Source organism: Gobius niger (genome assembly GCF_951799975.1).
Source record: "Gobius niger genome assembly, chromosome: 19".
Lineage (NCBI taxonomy): Eukaryota > Metazoa > Chordata > Actinopteri > Gobiiformes > Gobiidae > Gobius > Gobius niger.
The window spans coordinates 28,091,301-28,112,598 of record NC_136870.1 but is presented as its reverse complement, the minus strand read 5'-3'; the positions used below and the strand labels follow the sequence as shown (position 1 = coordinate 28,112,598).

General features: G+C 42.1%; 1 protein-coding gene and 1 long non-coding RNA gene across 3 annotated transcripts; one reads left to right on the top strand and one right to left on the bottom strand.

Annotated features, from left to right (window-relative positions):
- The first annotated feature begins 11,644 nt into the window (after nucleotides 1–11,644).
- On the top strand, nucleotides 11,645–18,431 carry LOC306978751 (rap1 GTPase-GDP dissociation stimulator 1-A). The gene is made up of 5 exons (XM_079577418.1): nucleotides 11,645–11,767; nucleotides 12,249–12,356; nucleotides 13,013–13,135; nucleotides 15,177–15,302; nucleotides 17,942–18,431. Exons 1-5 carry the CDS (start codon nucleotides 11,722–11,724, stop codon nucleotides 18,409–18,411), a joined length of 873 nt encoding a protein of 290 aa, XP_079433544.1. The 5' UTR covers nucleotides 11,645–11,721; the 3' UTR covers nucleotides 18,412–18,431.
- LOC306978752 lies at nucleotides 18,338–19,192 on the bottom strand. 2 transcript variants are annotated; one of them, XR_013793921.1, is made up of 3 exons: nucleotides 19,133–19,192; nucleotides 18,804–19,001; nucleotides 18,338–18,452 (listed from the first exon to the last, which is right to left on the bottom strand). It is a non-coding gene; the product is annotated as an uncharacterized lncRNA (long non-coding RNA). The 2 variants fall into 2 exon arrangements; XR_013793922.1 differs by having other exon boundaries at nucleotides 18,804–18,983; nucleotides 19,148–19,192.
- Between the last annotated feature and the right edge of the window lie 2,106 nt (nucleotides 19,193–21,298).

Sequence of the window (21,298 nt, the reverse complement as noted above, 5' to 3'; positions counted from 1 at the left end):
GGAGAGAGCCGCGAGGAGAGCGAGGTCCGCGGGGGAAGGAGCTGCGAGGAGCCGCTGAAGATGGAGGAGGAGGCGGGGGAGGGAGGGGGGGAGAGGGAGGAGGGGGGGGGAGATTAGCCTCGTTATGATCGTGATTAGGGGGAGACTATGTCCAAACAAACCCGCCTCATTTGCATAATGAGATGTTTAAAGAACGCACGAGGCGTTTCCGGTTTGAATTGTTATTATTATTGTGCAGATCGTGGACAATATGAAACATAACTGTGCAAAGGAAACAGAATATCCGATATCATCATGTCATGGGCAAACTGAGGCCCGGGGGCCAAAGCAGGCCTGCATGGGAAAGGATACATTTGCATATCGACTCCTGATTGGTCAGAGTCGCTCACACCTGAAAGACACATTTTAACATCCGGGTTGTTCGTGTGTGTGTTTATATTGGGCTTGACTTCACGGCAGGAGGTCACGTCACGTTCTAGGATGTGATGATGTCATAGTGTCAGGTGGAGGTGTAGGAAATCTCCAAAAGGAAATTGTTTTTCCTCATGTAGATCCTCTCAGTAATGACTGAGATATTCAGTTAACATAGTTACCGCCATAGCAGTTGCTCCGCCTCAATTTTAAAGGGGGGGTGTTATGCAAAATGTACTTTTTCAAGCTTTCCATCATGTTATTCTGTCACTCCCTCATTAAAAACATGGCTGAAGTGTTGCCTTGGCACATTCACGTATTTCTGAGTCATCTGTAAAAACTGTGATGGCGGCCATTTTAGGGATAGGTTTGCCTGAGTCCTCCTAGGAACGCCCCCACCTCCTGGAGACGCCTCCGAGCTTTGGTCACCAGCCGAGTAACCAACCACTGCTCCTCAGCAGAACCCCCTCCCCACTGATGCCACAGACAGCGTGTGGAGGGGGCGTGTCTAAAGGCTCAGAGGTTCTTAAAGAGACAGAGGCCTATTTCAAGACATTCACTACAGCCATTTTGAGAGAGACATTTTATACAAGGCAGTTATTCTGATTTACTGCATTTACAGACCAACAGAAGGTTTGTCATCATTGTAGTGTGATATAGACGGGTGCTATGGGGCTGAAAAAAGCAGAACACCCCCTCTTTAAAGCAGAACACCCCCTCTTTAAAGCAGAACACCCCCTCTTTAAACTACTGGTGGGTTGCAGGTTCTAGAATATGATGATGTCACCGGACCCAGCGGGGGCAGGAGCCAGTGTTTCCTATTAATTGCATTACACAATTAGAAAAATGATGATTAATATCACCCCTCCTGGAACCGCCACCTTGATGTGGTGGAGGGTTTGAGCGCCCGAATGATCCTGGTGCTCTGTGTCGGGGGCGTCGTGTCCCTGGTAGGGTCTCCCAGGGCAAACAGGTCCTATAGGTGACGGGTCAGACAGAGAGCAGGTCAGAAGCTCCTCATGAGAGACCAACAGGCCCGGTTAGAACCATGAGGCCGTCCTCATGTGGACCCACCACCTGCAGGGGGCGCCATAAGGGGGCTGGTGCAGCTCCAACAGCCCCCATGACCCGGCAACGGACAAGTGGAAGAAAATGGATGGATGGATAATATCAGTCACTGGGTCCATGATCTCTCTGTACAAGAACAAACATATACTCATAATGTTCCCTCTATATAATCGTATAGGCCTTTAGAACGCTGTGATGTGACCTGAAACACAGCTCTTTAGAATGTGATGTCACGAGAACGCAACACGTTTTACTGTTTTCAATCAGAAATACATCAAAATCATTGTTATTCATTTAAAAAAATATTGTTTTGAAGCATCTCGCGACTCCCCAAGGGGCTTCGACCCCCACTTTGGGAAACCCTGGCCTAAAAAGAGGAGAAAACACCAATATTTCCACTAAAGAAAGACTCTGTGACGACCGACCCCTGACCTTCTGACCTCCTGACCTTCTGACCTTCTGACCTCAGCTTCATGATTTTAACACAAAACATGAGACAAATCCTCTCCTTAATCATCATCTTGTTTTTTTCTGTAGAATCAGGTCCTTTACAAACGTGTGCAGGAGCGACACCGTGTGGTCACAGCCGGTCACTGCGGTTTCACAAAGCTTTAACCTGAAACAAGTCCTTCTTCAAAACATCACAAAACTTCAGAAAGTCTTAATGAAGAGATTTATTCCTCACATTCTTTGGCGTCACAAACATTTTAAACACATTATTAATAAAAGTCAAAACAATTCAACAATTCAGTCATTTTTGTAACTTTTTTGTAATTTTTTTTCTACATTTTTTTTTCACTTTTTGTCACATGTGACAAAAAGTGAAAAAAAAGAAAAGAAAAAAAAAATCAATTTTCTGTCAATTTTTCATCTTTTTTTTTGTCATTTTTTGTCAAATTTGTATCTTTTTTTCCCCGTCTTTTTTGGGTCATTTTTATCATTTTTTGGACATATTTTTCTCATTTTTTCATCACTTTTTTGTCAACGTTTTTTGTCATTTTTTTTCTTCATTTTTTCTCTTTTTTTCCCACATTTTTCATCATTTTTTGGTCATTTTTTGTCAAATTTCTGTCACATTTTTTTTATAATTTTTTCCTCATTTTTATTATTTATTCGTCACATTTTTGTCAGTTTTTCATCATTTTTTTTGGCATTTTTTGTCAATTTTTTCATCAATTTTTCATCACTTTTTTGTCAAAGTTTTTTTTAATTTTTTTTCTTCATTTCTGTCACATTTTTCGTCACTTTTTTGTCAATGTTTTCTCACTTTTTTGTCACATTTCCATCATTGTTTAACAGACACTGCAGATGAAAAGGGAAACTTCAGAAAGTCTTTATGAAGAGATTTATTCCTCACATTCTTTGGCGTCACAAACATTTTAAACACATTATTAATAAAAGTGAAAACAAACAGATTCATAATCAGAGCATCGTCATCGTCAGATAAAAACAAACTCATAGAAATGATTCAAGCTCGAAAGAAATTCATGCTTTGTTAAAATATCTTCATCTGTGTTGGTCAAACCCAGAGAAACAATTCATTCTTTTTAGTTTGAGTCAATAAGGCGTGTTTAGTTTTTAGATAAAGTAGATAAAAGTGGAAAAAAAGAGAAAAAAAAACTCCTTGATTTTAAATAAAAGAAAATAAATAAAAGAAAATAAATAAATAAAGGAAAACATGGCAAAAAAAAAATGGGGGAAAGAAAAAGAATTGGGTAAAAATGCCAGAAAAATAGAAATGGTAAATGAGTAAATGGTGGAAACGTTGTGGTGAAAGGGGCGTGGCCTCAGTGGTACTTCCTCCATCGCTCACGCTCTGGAAAACATTTACATGAGGTTAATTTAAGACTTTTTAAGACCTTTTTAAGAGCACAAAATCTCAGAAATAAGACCTGTTTTTGGACGTGCGATATATAAATGGACTGTAAAGAAAATCACTGTCACAAAAATCCAAGAGTCAAACTGTTGTTTCTGATTTCACAGTGGGATGTTCAAATGTTAGAACTTCATTTTTCACAATAGGCATTTTAACAATCGTTCAAGTTTTAACCTCTTAACTCCCGCCTGAAAGGAGAGGACCTTTTTCCTCACGTCATCACATTTTTTTTTCCATCATTTTTTTGTCGGGAATTCGACTCATTTTGGTAACTTTATTTGTCATTTTTTGTCAATTTTTTGTAATTTTTGGTCAATTTTTTTGATCACATTTTTTTGTCAATTTTTCATCAAGTTTTTTTCATTTTTTTTTCATTTTTTTTTCATTTTTTCGTCAATTTTTCATCAAATTTTTGTCATTTTTTTGTCACATTTTTGTATTTTTTGTCAATTTTTTTGTAATTTTTTCATCAATTTTTAAATTTTTTGTCACTTTTTTGTCACATTTTTGTCTTTTTTTCGTCATTTTTTTGTCAATTTCTTGTGACATTTTTGCCTCTTTTTCATCAAGTTTTTTTCACTTTTTTGTCAATTTTTTGTAATTTTTTTCGTCAATTTTTCATCAAGTTTTTGTTAATTTTCTCGTCAATTTTTCAATTTTTTGTCACATTTTTTTGTCACATTTTTGTCATTTTTTGTTAATTTCTTGTGACATTTTTTGCCTTTTTCATCAATTTTTTTGTCACATTTTTGGTCACATTTTTGTCTTTTTTTCGTCATTTTTTTGTCAATTTCTTGTGACATTTTTGCTTCTTTTTCATCAAGTTTTTTTCACTTTTTTGTCAATTTTTTGTAATTTTTTCCGTAAATTTTTCATCAAGTTTTTGTTAATTTTCTCGTCAATTTTTCATTTTTTTGTCACATTTTTGTCATTTTTTTTGGTCATTTTTTGTCAATTTCTTGTGACATTTTTGCCTTTTTCATCAATTTTTTGTCACTTTTTTGTCACATTTCCATCATTGTTTTCGTCTCAGTTTTGTTGCTTTTCATCACATTTTTGTCTTTTTTTGTGTCATTTTTTGTCACATTTTTGTCATTGTTTTGTCAATTTTTCATTTTTTTGTCAATTTTTTGTCAATTTTTTGTCAATTTTTTTGTAATTTTTTCGTCACTTTTTCAATTTTTTGTCACATTTTTTTGTCACATTTTTGTCATTTTCTTGTGACATTTTTGCCTCTTTTTCATCAATTTTTCTCACTTTTTTGTCACATTTCCATCATTGTTTTCATCTCAGTTTTGTTGCTATTTATCACATTTTTGTCTTTTTTTGTGTGTCATTTTTTGTCACATTTTTTGTAATTTTTTCGTCAATTTTTCAATTTTTTGTCACATTTTTGTCATATTTTTTGTCATTTTTTGTCAATTTCTTGTGACATTTTTGCCTCATTTTATCAATTTTTTGTCACTTTTTTGTCACATTTCCATCATGGTTTTCGTCTCAGTTTTGCTTTTGGATTGGGGTAAAGCCAAACTGGAGAAAATGTGCTCGGTTCAGGTGGGAGTTAAGACAGGTCCTAAAGAACTCGTCACAGCTAAGGTAAGAAATGGTGGCCTGTTCCTTTAAGACTTTTTAAGACCCCGCGGACACCCCTGTAACAAGGAAATCAAAAGTAAAACCAAGAGTCACTCACTGAGACGAGGGAAAGTCCAGACGTAGCTGAGGACGCAGTATCCCGCCAGCAGCATGGCCACGCCCCCGACCCCGCCCTTCCTCACGTCGATGTACCTGCGGTAGTACCACTGCCAGCCTGAGGGGGCGGCGGGGCAGAGGAGAGACGGGTCCCGGTGAAGAGGCGGAGACAGAGTCGTGTGTTACGTGTGTGTGTGTGTGTGACTCTCACTGACCTCTCTGGAGCAGCTGGAACGCGTCGCGGGGCCTTCGAGGCGAACGGGAAACCAGCCAATCGGGAAGCTCCCTCAGCATCACCTGACCCAACCGCTGCTGCGACAGAGCGCCTGGGAAACGAGCGAGGGAAAGAGTTTAATCTCCCGTCTCCAAACAAATGTGAAGCTTTTACCTTTATCTGTGTCACTTCCTGTCAGCGGCTTTAACCTCTTAACTCCCGCCTGAACCGAGAGCGTTTCCTCCAGTTCAGCTTTACCCAAATCCTGTAGGCCAGTGTAACGCCTCATTTGAAAGATCTACAAAACTCAACTAAATGGATCTTTTTCCTCACGTCATCAGATTTCTTTTCCATCATTTTATTTTTTTTGGTATTCAAGTCATTTTTTGTAATTTTATTTTTCTTCATTTTTAAATCATTTTTTGTCACATTTTTGTAATTTTTTGTCAATTTTTTATTATTTTTGATCATTTTTTGTCACATTTATGCATTTTTGTCTTTTTTTTTGTTGCATTTTTTTGTCATTTTTTGTCAATTTCTGATAATTTTTTCGTCATTTTTTTTGTCTTTTTTTATCATTTTTTGTCACATTTATGTAACTTTTTTGTCATTTTTTCGTTATTTTTTTGGCACTTTTTTGTCAATTTTTTAATATTTTGTAATAATTTTTGGTCATTTTTTTTGTCTTTTTTGGTCATTTTTTGGTCAATTTTTTATAATTTTTTCGTATTTTTTTTCGTATTTTTTTTCGTCATTTTTTGTCACATTTATGTCACTTTTTTGTCATTTTTCTGCACTTTTTTTGTCAATTTTTTATAATTTTTTCGTCATTTTTTTTTGTCTTTTTGTCAGATTTATGTCATTTTTTGTTAATTTTTTATCAAATTTCTGTCACATTTTTGTAATTTTAGTGACATTTTTTCTGTCTTGTAATTTTTTTGTCAAATTTTAATCATTTTTTGGTCATTTTTTTGGTCATTTTTTGTTATTTTTTGTCAAATTTTTTATCATTTTTTCGTAATTTTATTTGTCTTTTTTGGTAATTTTTAGTCATTTTTTTGTCACATTTTCGTCAATTTTTGGTCAATTTTTAATAATTTTTTCGTCTTTTTTGGTAATTTTTGGTCACATTTTTGTCACATTTTTTCGTCATTTTTTGTATTTTTTTGTCAATTTTTTGTCATTTTTTCATCTTTTTTTTTTTCTTTTTTTGGTCATTTTTATCATTTTTTCTCACTTTTTTGTCACATTTCCATGATTGTTTTCATCTCAGTTCTGTTGCTGTTTTCACACCTTTTTTCCAGAAGCTTTTGGACTGGGGCAAAGAGATGCAACGGGCGCCTGAGATGGGCATTCGGCTTATTTTCAAAAGCATTAAAGTCATATCGAGGTCTTCATTTTAACCCCGTCCCTCGCTCACCTCTGACGCTCCTCTCGTCTGGTTTCCTCACGTCCCTCCTCGTCTCCGCCTCCATCTCTCTCTCCGCCTCCTGCAGGTTTGCCTTAAAAATCGCCGCCGCGTCTTTCCCGAACGCTTCGCTCGACACCTCCGCCTGCAGGAACGCCGTGGCGGGAGACGGCAGCGCGGCCAGCCCCCTCGAGTGCCCGTCCATCCTCAGCCCGTCCTTCAGAAGCTCCGCCCTCTGGGAGAAATTACAGTCCGTGCTTTCCGCTTTCGACAGCTCGCTCAGAAAACGCCCACTTCTCTCCGCCGTCAGAGCCATCAGCTGTGACGGGGCCTCTCGGAGCAGAGCCACGCTTTTAGTTTCACTTTCTTTCACAGGATCCTCCACAACAGGGTTCTCTTTCCGGCGGCCATTTTGTCTCGTCCGTCCCAAAGCGGCTCGAACATCGTGAAGCGTAACCGTAGCTTCTTGTTTCGAAGTCAACGCGTCGATTTCTCTCAAACTCCTCTGGTTTTCAGGTAAACTCCTCTGGTTTTCCGCTAAACTCCTCTGGTTTTCCGCTAAACTCCTCTGGTTTTCCGCTAAACTCCTCTGGTTTTCTGGTAAACTCCTCTGGTTTTCCGCTAAACTCCTCTGGTTTTCTGCTAAACTCCTCTGGTTTTCCCGTAAACTCCTCTGGTTTTCCGGCAAACTCCTCTGGTTTTCCGGCAAACTCCTCTGGTTTTCCGCTAAACTCCTCTGGTTTTCCGGCAAACTCCTCTGGTTTTCCGCTAAACTCCTCTGGTTTTCTGGTAAACTCCTCTGGTTTTCTGCTAAACTCCTCTGGTTTTCCGCTAAACTCCTCTGGTTTTCCTCTCCTCCCGACCAAACATTCTCTTTCGAAACTTTGCCTTTATTGGAGCTGCTTTTCTTGGTCAAAATCCCTTTAACTTCCTTCGTTTTTGAGACAGTTTGGGAACTGTCCACGTCTTTCATCCCATCCGTCGGCTTTGTCCGTTGTTCTTCAGTCCGATTCAAAGTTTGCCGTTCAATATCCGCTCCTATTTCGTGAATTATCTCCCGATTATTTTCGGTGGATGAAGAGTTTGCCATTTCGGGTTTTGCATTTAACGATGAACGTACTTTTTCTGAATGATTTCCAGTTAATTCCTCGTCGATTTGGCTCCACGTGGGAACTTTCTTTTTGCTTTTTGAGGCTGATGATGGTACAGAAGTCGGGGAGGACATTTCTGCCGCCATTTTGATCTGTTCAGACAGTTTCATCTTCGTTTTCTTCACTGAACTGGGCTTTTTTAACGTCATGGCCGCTTGTTCCTTCCCTTCCGTCGTGGCAGAACGTTGAGTTTGGTTTGAGTTTGGAGGCAGCGATGATGAGGAGGAGGAGGAGGAGGTCTTGGTTTCTTCATGTCGAGGAGATGTGGTGGTTTTGGAGCTTTTCGCAGCTTTACAGTGAGGCAGGTGACTCTTCAACCTCTTGAAGGACTTTCCACAAAACGGACAAACCTCTGGAAGGAAAGAGGAGACACGTGGTTGGCTGATTAATTCATAACAAAGAAAACAAAATGGGGGGAAAATGAAACACAAACTTTGCAGCTTTAAGGCAAAATCAGGTAAATGAGGCCTTTAATGCTAATACAAAATAGTTCTGAAGGATCTTTTTTGATGGTCATTCTTTGTGAAAACATCTGAAAGAATTCTAATTTCAACCAAATCCACAGGGGCAAAAGTCAGATTGGATTTTTGAAACTCGAATGGCAAAGTGGTTTTAAAAAATGTAGATGTTAAACGTGAAATTAACCTCTTAACTCCCGCCTGAAGCGAGAACATTTTCTCCAGTTCAGCTTTACCCAAATCCTGTAGGCCAGTGTAACGCCTCATTTGAAAGCTAAGATCGACAAAACTTATCTAAATGGGTCTTTTTCCTCACGTCATCACATTTTTTTCCCATCATTTTTTGGGGCGGTTTCAACTCATTTTTGTAATTTTTTTGTCAAATAGTACATTTTTTGTCACTTTTTGTCACATGTTCATCATTTTTTGTCAATTTTTTGTGATTTTTTTCATTTTTTGTAATTTTTTTGGTCATTTTTTGTCAAATTTTTCACATTTTTGTCATTTTTTGGTGACATTTTTGTCATTTGTTTTGGTCAATTTTTTGTCACATTTTTGCCACTTTTTCATCATTTTTTTGTCACTTTGACATTTTTTTGTCCTTTTTTGACAATTTATGTCAATTTTTTGTCTTTTTTTAGTAATTTTTGTCAATTTTTTTGTCGTTTTTTTGTCAAATTTTTGCCACTTTTTCATCATTTTTTGTAACATTTTTTTGTCACTTTCTGACATTTTTTGTCGTTCTTTTTGTAATTTTTGTGAAATTTTTGCCACTTTTTCATCATTTTTTGGTCAATTTTATTTGTCAGTTTTTTGTCACATTTTTGCCACTTTTTCATCATTTTTTCGTCAAGTTTTTTGTCAAAGTTTTCTCACTTTTTGGTCACATTTCCATCATTGTTTTCGTCTAAGTTCTGTTGCTATTTTCACACATTTTTTCCAGAAGCTTTTGAATTGGGGTAAAGCCAAACTGTAGAAAATGTGCTCGGTTCAGGTGGGAGTTAAGAGGTTAAGAGTTTGACGTCAATGAAATAAGAGAAAACAGTCTCCAATAATAAAACAGCCATGTGACGCATAATTAGAGCAAATATTCAAACTCTTTTACTTTTGCTTTGAAGATGTAATAGTTTTCTCACTTACCAGAGCTCATTTTCACTAAAGAAGTCACTCATCCCCGACGCAAACGTGTCTTTCTTCAGAGTTTACGAGAGAACAAACGTGCAGACTGAATTATGTGAATAAATATCCGTAAACTCCAGGTTCAAGTGGAGTTTGGAGGTTGTTTTCCTGCTCGGAGGGTCACTCACTGCAGCACGTTGTGGAGGAGGAGAAGCCCCTCAGGCAGCGGACACGGAGCCTGAACGGAAATGACAACAAACTTCACATTATTTACATTTCAGACTCGTTTAGAAAGTTCTAGAGCAGATATTCAGGAGCGAGGATTCTCCTGTAAAACTGTGAATGGATAAATCATGTTTTTATCATGTTAAATCAGCGGAATTACGGAGTTTTATTCGGGACTCGCCAGCCGTTACTGTTAAGCTAGCGAGCGGAGTGCGCATGCGCGGGATGCCGCCGTTGCCGCGGAAACGGGACCAGAGATGATTCTGTGGAGAGATGTCAAACTAATGTCACCGGCGTTAAAGAAGGAATAAAAGATAAATGAGAGGCTGTAATCTGACCCACGACCTCAGGCTGTTAGCATGTTAGCTAACATGTCTGAGGAGAGGCAAACTGGGGGAGGGGTCAAAGGTAACGACCAAATATATCGTAAAATCATCGTAAAAATCTCATCGGGAATCTCTACTCCATGAAGAATATCTGGTGACAGCTGTCAAACTTTTTTTTTTATTTTTTTTTATTTTTATTGCAATGTACAGAAACAAACACGGTACGTTATAAAAACTAAATAAAAAATAAAAATAAAAATAAAAATAATGATAAATAATAATCATAATAATAATTGTTTTTCGTAGTTGTAGATCAGGGGTAGGCAACGTCAGGCCCGGGGGCCAAATCCGGCCCTCCACCACAGAACCTCTGGCCCTCAATATGATTTTGAGAAACATTATTATGCAGGTAAAGGATCAAATAACTGTTAAAACACTCTAAAAATGTGAGAAATAGTGTCTTTTTATAGTGTGTTGTTTAAATGTCTTTGCAGAACATCCCACTTGGTCATATATAATGTAAAACAGTGATTCTCAACTGGTGGGTCGGGACTCAAAAGTGGCTTTTTTTTCAGTATTTTCCATCTGAAACTACACGGAAACACTCTGGAGTCTAGAACAATTAATATTGGTTGTTTTGATCATGATTTCAGTCTTAAAAGCAAATCTACGGCTTGTTCAATAAAAACATGTGATAAATACAATGTTTTATATGATATATGACACATGACAGTTATATGTGGGTCGCAGCTTGTCATTAAGGTAAAGCGGGTCTCGGAGCTGGACCACTTTAGAACCACTGATGTAAAACATTGGCATTTGCAGAAAATGGTTCTTAACTTTAGGCTACAAAGGTGAGGTTCGGCCCTTGGAGTTTTGGCAGTGATGAAAATCGGCCTCCGTGACACAAACTTGGCGACCCCGTTTGTAAAAGGTTTGAGCTCATTCTTCCAGTGGGCTTAGTTTGAAAGAAGCTGCATTTGTGAATAAAATGTTTAGATGAAAGGAATGAATATTAATCCCATAATCAATGTTAGAGTGTGAGCTTGCCGTTTGACCCATCCTTGGAACAGTAGGTGGCGGTAGTGAGACATGAGAACTTGTGATGTTATGTTGTTATGTGTATGTGACAATACTTGCCATGTTTTGTTATTTTGTGTTCAGGACCCCCTTGAAAAAGAGACGGTTCATCTCAACGGGGCCGTCCTTGAAATAAATAAGAAACTATGTCAAGATAAGTTATTTTGGGCAGTTGATTTTTCTTTTTCTAATTATTGTTATTATTTTCAATCTGGTCGTGAAAGTATGTCATTTGTTCATTTTGTCATTTTCTTTATTTTCCCTGTGGCGCCAGATGGAAGCGAGAGGAGATTGAAGCTGATAATCCTCCTGCACCACCTGTCGTTCACCTGCTGCTAAAGCCACAGCTCCTCCGATCAACGCCGTCACACCGCGGAGCTGCAGCCTGGGGGATTCTGGAGCCTGGAGCCTGGTGTGTCCAATTTGGAGGAGCCTGAAGCCTGGAGGAGCCTGGAGGATTCTGGAGGAGCCTGGAGGATTCTGGAGCCTGGAGGAGCCTGGAGGAGCCTGGAGGAGCCTGGAGGATTCTGGAGCCTGGAGGAGCCTGGAGGAGCCTGGAGGAGCCTGGAGGATTCTGGAGCCTGGAGGAGCCTGGAGGAGCCTGGAGGAGCCTGGAGGGTGTGTGTCCGAGGCGGAGGATTGTGGTTCTGGAGGATGTGAGGTGTTTTTGCAGAAGGTCTCTCCGGGCAGAGCAGGATGGCGCGGCGCGGCACGAGGCAGCTGCAGCCGTACTACAACAACGGTGAGGCATGATGAAGTCCGTGCTATTGTAAACACGGGCAGGGTTTGTACAGGCGACAGCAAACCAGATCTGCAGGTTTATTACTTAAGATTGGCAGAATTGGGGGAAAATTAGACATAATGGGAAACTTTTGAACAAAACATTTGAGCCACAGCTGCAGCAGAATGAGTTTTCGATCATCACTTTTGTATTTTTCTATGAACTTATGATGTATAGTTTAGAAATGTCATTATTTTTTCATCATATTTGGATGTAGCGTCATGTAATGCTGTTTTTGGGATGACTGAGTTTCCCCATTTTCAAACATATGTACGTTGAATACTTGATAATACAAAGCCTCTGAATGACTTGTAAGATCAGTTCAATGACTTTTAAGATCAGTTCAATGACTTGTAAGATCAGTTCAATGACATGTAAGATCAGTTCAATGACCTGTAAGATCAGTTCAATGACTTTAATGCCGGTGGAAACTGTGGTGCAGATAACCTGAACAACGCTCTGGGGACCATCCGAGTGCTGGGGCTGGAGCTCACGGACCACGAACTCAAGCCTCACCTGACCACCATCTTACACTGCATCCAGGACAAGAGTACGCACTACTACTAATACTACTACTACTACTACTACTACTATCTACTATCTACTATCTACTATCTACTATCTACTATCTACTGCTACTGCTACTGCTACTGCTCCTACTACTACTACTATTACTGCTACTACTACTACTACTACTACTACTACTACTGCAACTGCTACTACTACTGCTACTGCTACTACTCCTACTACTACTACTATTACTGCTACTACTACTACTCCTACTACTACTACTACTGCAACTGCTACTACTACTGCTACTGCTACTACTCCTACTACTACTACTATTACTGCTACTACTACTACTCCTACTACTATTACTACTGCAACTGCTACTACTCCTACTACTACTACTACTATTACTGCTACTACTACTACTCCTACTACTATTACTACTGCTACTATTACTACTACTCCTACTACTATTACTACTACTCCTACTACTATTACTGCTACTGCTACTGCTACTGCTACTATTACTACTACTACTACTTCTACTACTATTACTGCTACTGCTACTATTACTGCTACTACTACTATCTACTATTACTACCTCCTATCTATCTAAACATGTTATTTAGTATTTTTATAAACATCATCCATGCCCCTCCCTCCTCCTGGTCTGAGCTGCAGTTCCTGTTGTTGCAGACAGGGGCGCTCCGGAGCAGGTGGTGGTCAGTGGGGTGCTCCCGGTGCTCGCTCTGTCTCTGAGGAACAGAGGCTCTCAGCGTCTGCTCACGGCCCGCCTGGTGTCCGAGCTCGCCAACGACTGTGAGTCACGTTCTCAGTTCAGTGTCGATGTTTTAACCCGGTACAGTCGTGTGTTATACATGTTTTAACCCAGTAAAGTCTCCATGTTTTAACCCGGTACAGACGTGTGTTTTAACCCGGTACAGACGTGTGTTATACATGTTTTAACCCGGTACAGTCTCCATGTTTTAACCCGGTACAGTCGTGTGTTATACATGTTTTAACCCGGTACAGTCGTGTGTTTTAACCCGGTACAGTCGTGTGTTTTAACCCGGGACAGTCGTGTGTTATACATGTTTTAACCCGGTACAGTCGTGTGTTTTAACCCGGTAAAGTCGCGTGTTATACATGTTTTAACCCGGTACAGTCGTGTGTTATCGATGTTTTAACCCAGAAAAGTCTCGATGTTTTAACCCAGAAAAGTCTCGATGTTTTAACCCGGTACAGTCGTGTGTTCTCCCTGTTTTAACCCAGAAAAGTCTCGATGTTTTAACCCGGTACAGTCGTGTGTTGTCGATGTTTTAACCCAGAAAAGTCTCGATGTTTTAACCCGGTACAGTCGTGTGTTATCGATGTTTTAACTCAGGAAAAGTCTCGATGTTTTAACCCGGTTCAGTCGTGTGTTCTCCATGTTTTAACCCAGAAAAGTCTCGATGTTTTAACCCGGTACAGTTGCGTGTTCTCCGGTAAAGTCTCGATGTTTTAACCCGGTAAAGTCTCGTGTTTTCCGGTTCAGTCTCGATGTTTTAACCCGGTAAAGTCTCGATGTTTTAACCCGGTAAAGTCTCGTGTTTTCCGGTTCAGTCTCGATGTTTTAACCCGGTAAAGTCTCGTGTTTTAACCCAGTAAAGTCTGTATGTTTTAACCCGGTACAGTCTCGTGTTTTCTGGTTCAGTCTCCAAGGCCGTGGGAACCCAGGGTGCTGAGGGCGCTGCATCACCCCCTGGTGGATAGTTTGTGAACTGCAGGCAATATTAACCCCTTAACTCCCACCTGAACCGAGCACATTTTCTCCAGCTTTACCTCAATCCAAAAGCTTCTGGAAAAAAGATGTGAAAATAGCAACAAAACTGAGACGAAAACAAGGATGAAAATGTGAAAAAAGTGAGAAAAAATTTACCAAAAATGACAAAAATGGACCAAAATTTGACGAAAATTTGAGAAAAATTTGACGAAAATTTGAGAAAAAATTGACGAAAAATTTAGAAAAAATTGAGGAAAAATTTAGAAAAAATTGACGAAAAATGGAGAAAAAAATGACGAAAAATGGAGAAAAAATTGACGAAAAAATTTAGAAAAAAATGACGAAAAATGGAGAAAAAATGGATGAAAAATGGAGAAAAAATGGATGAAAAATGGAGAAAAAATTGACGAAAAATGGAGAAAAAAATGACGAAAAATTGAGAAAAAATTGACGAAAAATTGAGAAAAAATTGACGAAAAATTGAGAAAAAAATTGACGAAAAATGGAGAAAAAATTGACGAAAAATGGAGAAAAAATTGACGGAAAATGGAGAAAAAATTGACGGAAAATTGAGAAAAAATTGACGAAAAATTGAGAAAAAATTGACGAAAAATTGAGAAAAAATTGACGAAAATGTGACAAAAAATTTAGAAAAAAATGACGAAAAAATGATGAGAATTTGACAAAAAAATGTGAATACTTTGACGAAAAAGTGACAAAAAAAAGTCACGAAAATTCGACAAAAAAACAAAAAAAAAGTGATGTGACGTGAGGAAAAAGATCCATTTAGTTTTGTAGGTCTTTCAAATGAGGCGTTACACTGGCCTACAGGATTTGGGTAAAGCTGGAGAAAATGCTCTCGGTTCAGGCGGGAGTTAAGAGGTTAATAAACAGGATTTATGCACAGAAAAAGTATTTTGGGGGTAAATTTTGTCCCTCGGCGCCCCCTAACTAAAACATCTTCCCACGGCTCTGTCAGTATCGATGTTTTAACCCGGTCCAGTCGTGTGTTTTAACCCGGTCCAGTCGTGTGTTTTAACCCGGTCCAGTCGTGTGTTCTGGATGTTTTAATAACCCGGTCCAGTCGTGTGTCCTCAGCGCTGGTCCGTAAAGGCTTCTGTGACTCCGGCCTGGTCCCGGCTCTGCTCTCCGTCCTGTCCAGTCCAGACCAGGAGCTGCTGATCCAGGCGGCCACTGCCCTGTCACGCATGTGCTTCGACAACAGTGAGTCTCGCCACTAAAACATGTACAATAGGTCCACCCACATCATTAAGCAGACCATCATTTTCAAGCAACATGGGAAAGAAAAAGGATCTCTCTGCTGAGGAAAGGTGTGGAATAGTTGAATGTCTTCGTGTGAAAACCTTCAATATTTCACGAAAGATTAAGTGTGATCATCGTACTGAGATGTAAAGGCACAATGAGGACGGCAGATTAAGAGAACAGCTGCTACAAAGCCGACCCTCCAGAGGCACAACGAAGCTCATGATGTGGACCCCCTCCTCCCCTGACCTCAGCTCACTCGTTACAACAGCCGCAGCACACCTTGCACCTGGCCCTCTTTAACCTCAAGCTCCGCCCCCCCTGCCATCGCTATCACTGTCAGCGAGCAGACGGTGATTTCCATCCTGGGCAAAATCAACCCCAATAAGGCTCCCGGCCCGGTGGAATAAGAGGAAAGGTTCTCAAGGAGTGTTCTGCTCATTTGAGTGGTGTCTTTACCACGACAGCAGCTGCGTCCCCAGCCTGTGGAAGGAATCAAAAGTGATCCCAATCCCCAAGAAGGCACGTCAAGGATCCTCGGGACTACAGACCGGGGGCCCTAACATCAGTCCTGTGCAAATGCATGGAGAGAGTTGTGGGACAACAACTAAAAAACCTGCTACAGGACAAGCTGGATCCCCTCCAGGGAAAACGGGGGGTTGAGGATGCAAGCCTCACAGTTACCCGGCAACAGGACTCGGCTAAACCAGGCACCAGGATTGTGTTGATGGACTTTTCCTCTGCTTTTAACACTGTACAAATGGACACACTGCTGCACTGCCTCACACACCTTCAGGTTCACCTCACACTGATTTTATGGATTAGACCAGGGGTGCCCAAACATTTTGTCTCCGAGGGCCAAAATGAAAAAGTGCCTGTGAGTCGCGGGCCAAACGCGGCAATGTCAAGCATGAAAAACACATATAACTGCAAATTATAAAGTTACTTTATTTTATTAACTTTTTATTTTTTCGATAGCCCACATTTGCATTTGATTCTATCCATGCAAATAACATGCTATAATAAAACAAATGGTAACTATAGCAAAAGCCTAATTTTAGTAAAACAAAACCAACATTTGTAGCAATTTGGTGCCAAAAAAAACACACCTGTATCTACAGCACCTACAGTAACTTTACCTCATCCGTTAACTGAAAGAAAACGCCACATTAGAATATTTTGAAAGTGCCAGTTCAGCATCAATTCTTGTATAAGTCACTTTTTAACATACACTGATGTTGAGGTCAACAACCTTTGCAATAGAAAATTGAAAAACTGTCAAAGTTGCTGCTACAACGCTCTGTGATTGATAAATACCCAGACACCACAACAGTGTTTCCTTAACTTTGCGAAAGGAGTGAAACAGCGCCCCCAATTTGACGCTGGTGGTCAAAAGGTGTACTGCATCCATATTTACCATTGAGAATGAATGGAAGAGAGTTAGTATTAACCACACGCAGCGCAAAAGTAGGTCACTCTCTGGCGGGCCAACAGAATTGTTTCGGCAGGCCAAATTTGGCCCGCGGGCCCCACTTTGGGCACCACTGGATTAGACAGTTTTTATTGGACAGACGCAACATGTGTTTTTAATGGTTTTAAATCAAGCACACTAGTTTTAAAAACAGGACTTCCGCAGGGCTGTGTCCTGTCTCCCATCCTGTTCTCCATCTACACCAATGGCATCAGCTGGAGCAGGAGTGGGATGACACTGCTGAAGTACGCGGATGACATGGCCCGATCGAGCATGTGGTGGATGCTGAAGCTCTGTCCCAGTATCAGCAGGAGGTGAGCACCTTAGTCCAGGTGTTCGCTGAAAGCTCACTGGAGCTGAACATCTCAAAGACTAAAGAGCTGTGGGCCTAAAGGAAGCTTCCACCTGCCCTCAAACAACCACTCTGCATCACATCATGGTTCAACTTTCTGACAGTTAAATCCAAATCCAAACTCTCCCGCATCATCACTCAGGCCTCGAAAATCACCGGTACAGCTCAAACCCTGAACTTTACAGTCGCTCAGTGCGGAGGAAGGCCCCCCCCAGATCACTGAAGACCCCTCCCATCCACAGGCCCCCCCCAGATCACTGAAGACCCCTCCCATCCACAGGCCCCCCCCAGATCACTGAAGACCCCTCCCATCCACAGGCCCCCCCCAGATCACTGAAGACCCCTCCCATCCACAGGCCCCCCCCAGATCACTGAAGACCCCTCCCATCCACAGGCCCCCCCCAGATCACTGAAGACCCCTCCCATCCACAGGCCCCCCAGATCACTGAAGACCCCTCCCATCCACTCCACAGCTCCTTCACGTTGCTCCCATCAGGCAGGCGCTTTAAAGTCCCCCTGGCCCACAAAGACGTCTGTAAAAAGTCATTTGTTCCAAAGGCTCCACTCTGAACGATCACACTATGTTCATTATTTTTATGTGATTTTAAATGTGCCTGTGTTTTTATGGAAGTGTGTGCATGTTTTGAGTCAAAGACGAATTTCTGTCCCCTTTGGGGACAGACAATAAAGTTTCTTCTTCTTCTTCTTCTTCTTCTTCTTCTTCTTCTTCTTCTTCTTCTTCTTCTTCTTCTTCTTCTTCTTCTCTCTCTGTCTCAGCGAAGCTCCAGGACCAGTGTCTTCGCTGTGGGGCCGTCCCTCGTCTCGTCTCTCTCCTGTTCCGGTTCCCTGAGCGCCCCCTGCTGGAGGAGGCGTGTCTGCTGGCGCTCTGTAATCTGAGTGGGTTGGGCCTGAGTGAGGGGGGCGTGGTCTGGGAGAGGGGCGTGTCCGTGCGCCCAGGCGAGTGCACCTTCACTGGCTCCGCCCCCCTGGGCTGCAGGTGGGCGGGCTCGTCGGTCACCGTGGTGAAGGTGGCGCAGTTCGCCCCGGGGCAGTTTGCCGTGAACATGGAGGTGCTGCAGAGGTGCTCCCCGCGGCTCTGGGGCGCTCTGGGCGACGGGCGCAGACACCGCTCGCTGTTCTCAGTCGTCCGGACCGGGGCCAACGTCTACAAGGTCATCAAGCACTGGAGCCGCAACGTCCCGCGGACCAGGAGCCTGAGGACCAGGATGTTCCACACCTTCCTCTGACCAAAGACCAGGATGTTCCACACCTTCCTCTGACCAGGAGCCTGAGGACCAGGATGTTCCACACTTTCCTCTGACCAGGAGCCTGAGGACCAGGATGTTCCACACCTTCCTCTGACCAAAGACCAGGATGTTCCACACCTTCCTCTGACCAGGAGCCTGAGGACCAGGATGTTCCACACCTTCCTCTGACCAGGAGCCTGAGGACCAGGATGTTCCACACCTTCCTCTGACCAGGAGCCTGAGGACCAGGATGTTCCACACTTTCCTCTGACCAGGAGCCTGAGGACCAGGATGTTCCACACTTTCCTCTGACCAGGAGCCTGAGGACCAGGATGTTCCACACCTTCCTCTGACAAACACCAGGATGTTCCACACCTTCCTCTGACAAACACCAGGATGTTCCACACCTTCCTCTGACCAAACACCAGGATGTTCCACACCTTCCTCTGACCAAACACCAGGATGTTCCACACCTTCCTCTGACCAAACACCAGGATGTTCCACACCTTCCTCTGACCAAACACCAGGATGTTCCACACCTTCCTCTGACCAAACACCAGGATGTTCCTCACCTTCCTCTGACCAGGAGCCTGAGGACCAGGATGTTCCACACCTTCCTCTGACCAGGAGCCTCCGGACCAGGATGTTCCACACCTTCCTCTGACCAGGAGCCTGAGGACCAGGATGTTCCACACCTTCCTCTGACCAGGAGCCTGAGGACCAGGATGTTCCACACCTTCCTCTGACCAAACACCAGGATGTTCCACACCTTCCTCTGACCAGGAGCCTGAGGACCAGGATGTTCCACACCTTCCTCTGACCAGGAGCCTGAGGACCAGGATGTTCCACACCTTCCTCTGACCAGGAGCCTCCGGACCAGGATGTTCCACACCTTCCTCTGACCAGGAGCCTGAGGACCAGGATGTTCCACACCTTCCTCTGACCAGGAGCCTGAGGACCAGGATGTTCCACACCTTCCTCTGACCAAGAGCCTGAGGACCAGGATGTTCCACACCTTCCTCTGACCAAACACCAGGATGTTCCACACCTTCCTCTGACCAGGAGCCTGAGGACCAGGATGTTCCACACCTTCCTCTGACCAAGAGCCTGAGGACCAGGATGTTCCACACCTTCCTCTGACCAGGAGCCTGAGGACCAGGATGTTCCACACCTTCCTCTGACCAGGAGCCTCCGGACCAGGATGTTCCACACCTTCCTCTGACCAGGAGCCTGAGGACCAGGATGTTCCACACCTTCCTCTACAAACACCAGGATGTTCTACAGGAGAACGCTCCATTAGGCTGTGAGGAGGTTTCATGAAACAGAAGGTGTTTTATTTAAAGCTTTATTTAAACTATTGAACAGAAACACTTTTCTACAGTTTCTCCTCCAGGACATTTTAAATCAGCTTCTCTCACTGAGGAACATCAGAACTGTCGACATTACGATCATGACAGAAAGAAAAGCAGCTCTTGTTTTTATACGTGACATCACTGTTGTTTATTATATTTATGTATAGTTGTTTTACGTCCGGTCAAAGTCCTGTGTTCTGCTGCGTCCACAGCAAACGCGGCGGCGCCTCCAAAGTGTCAGGTTTACATTTAAAACACATGGAGGACGCGCCTCGAGGCGGCGTCACGAGGTCCCGCTGCGCCTCACGCGCCTCCAGGCCGACGCTCGTGTTGGGAAATGATGAACTTTTTGGAGAAATTCGCGAGCATCAGGGACACATCAGAGTTTCTTTATCCAAACACCAGGATTAAAAGAAAACTTATTGCAGAGGCTGAATCTGCGCTGAATGTGTTTGACCCTCGAGGAGCCTGTTGTAGCATTAGCACCGGAGAAAGCTAATGCTAAGCTAAACCTCCATCATGGACAACACCTCCCACCCACTGCACGGGACTGTAGAAGAGCTGAGCAGCTCTCTCAGTGGAAGACTGAGACACCCTCAGTGCAGGACGGAGCAGGTCCTTCATCCCCACTGCTGTCAGACTGTGCAATAAGACTGTGAAGGAACATGTGCAATAATCTCTGGATCAGCTGCACTTTATTCCCTGTATCAGCATCACTTATCAACATCCTGCACTAGGACTGTAACTTTACTTATTTGACCTGTTCTAGTTTTTATCCTGTTTTTATTGTTGTTGTTCACCTACTGTTGTATTTCTGCTGCTTGTTGTACACGGGAGACCTCGTTTTTATTCTATTTTACTGGCTGCTTCTTGAACGCCGACTGTAACAAGTGAATTTCTCCATTGTGAGATCAATAAAGGATTATCTTATCTTATCTTATCTAAGCTAAACCTCCGGTCCTCACGTGGAAACCAGAAATCTGCACAAATAAAGTCAATAAAGAACAATGATCTCACACTGAGCTGGGCTGAGGTTGTAGTTTATTACTCACATCATCTACAATGAGCTCCGGGAGAAAACCATAGCTCAGTTAGCTTAGTTAGCTCAGTTAGCTCAGTTAGCTTAGTTAGCACAGTTAGCTCAGTCAGCTCAGTTAGCTCGCATTGAGCTCCGGTTTTCTCCCATGAAAACAAGCATGGACTAAACCAGGACTAAACCAGGACTAAACCAGGACTAAACCAGGACTGAATAAGAAACTTGACTCTTAGACAAATAGAAAAGCAGTGACAACAAGAAACACATCGGCTTTACCTTTACCTTTACCTTTAGCTTTACCTTTAGCTTTACCTTTAGCTTTACCTTTAGCTTTACCTTTAGCTTTACCTTTAGCTTTACCTTTAGCTTTACCTTTAGCTTTACCTTTACCTTTAGCTTTACCTTTAGCTTTACCTTTAGCTTCACCTTTAGCTTTACCTTTAGCTTCACCTTTAGCTTTACCTTTAGCTTTACCTTTAGCTTTACCTTTAGCTTTACC

Bases quoted from the DNA above. Each gene is read 5' to 3' on its own strand.
- LOC306978751 (XM_079577418.1), top strand. From the start codon at position 11,722: ATGGCGCGGCGCGGCACGAGGCAGCTGCAGCCGTACTACAACAACG. The intron at 11,768-12,248 runs GTGAGGCATGAT...ACTGTGGTGCAG, and splicing joins GCAGCCGTACTACAACAACG to ATAACCTGAACAACGCTCTG. The intron at 12,357-13,012 runs GTACGCACTACT...CTGTTGTTGCAG, and splicing joins ACACTGCATCCAGGACAAGA to ACAGGGGCGCTCCGGAGCAG.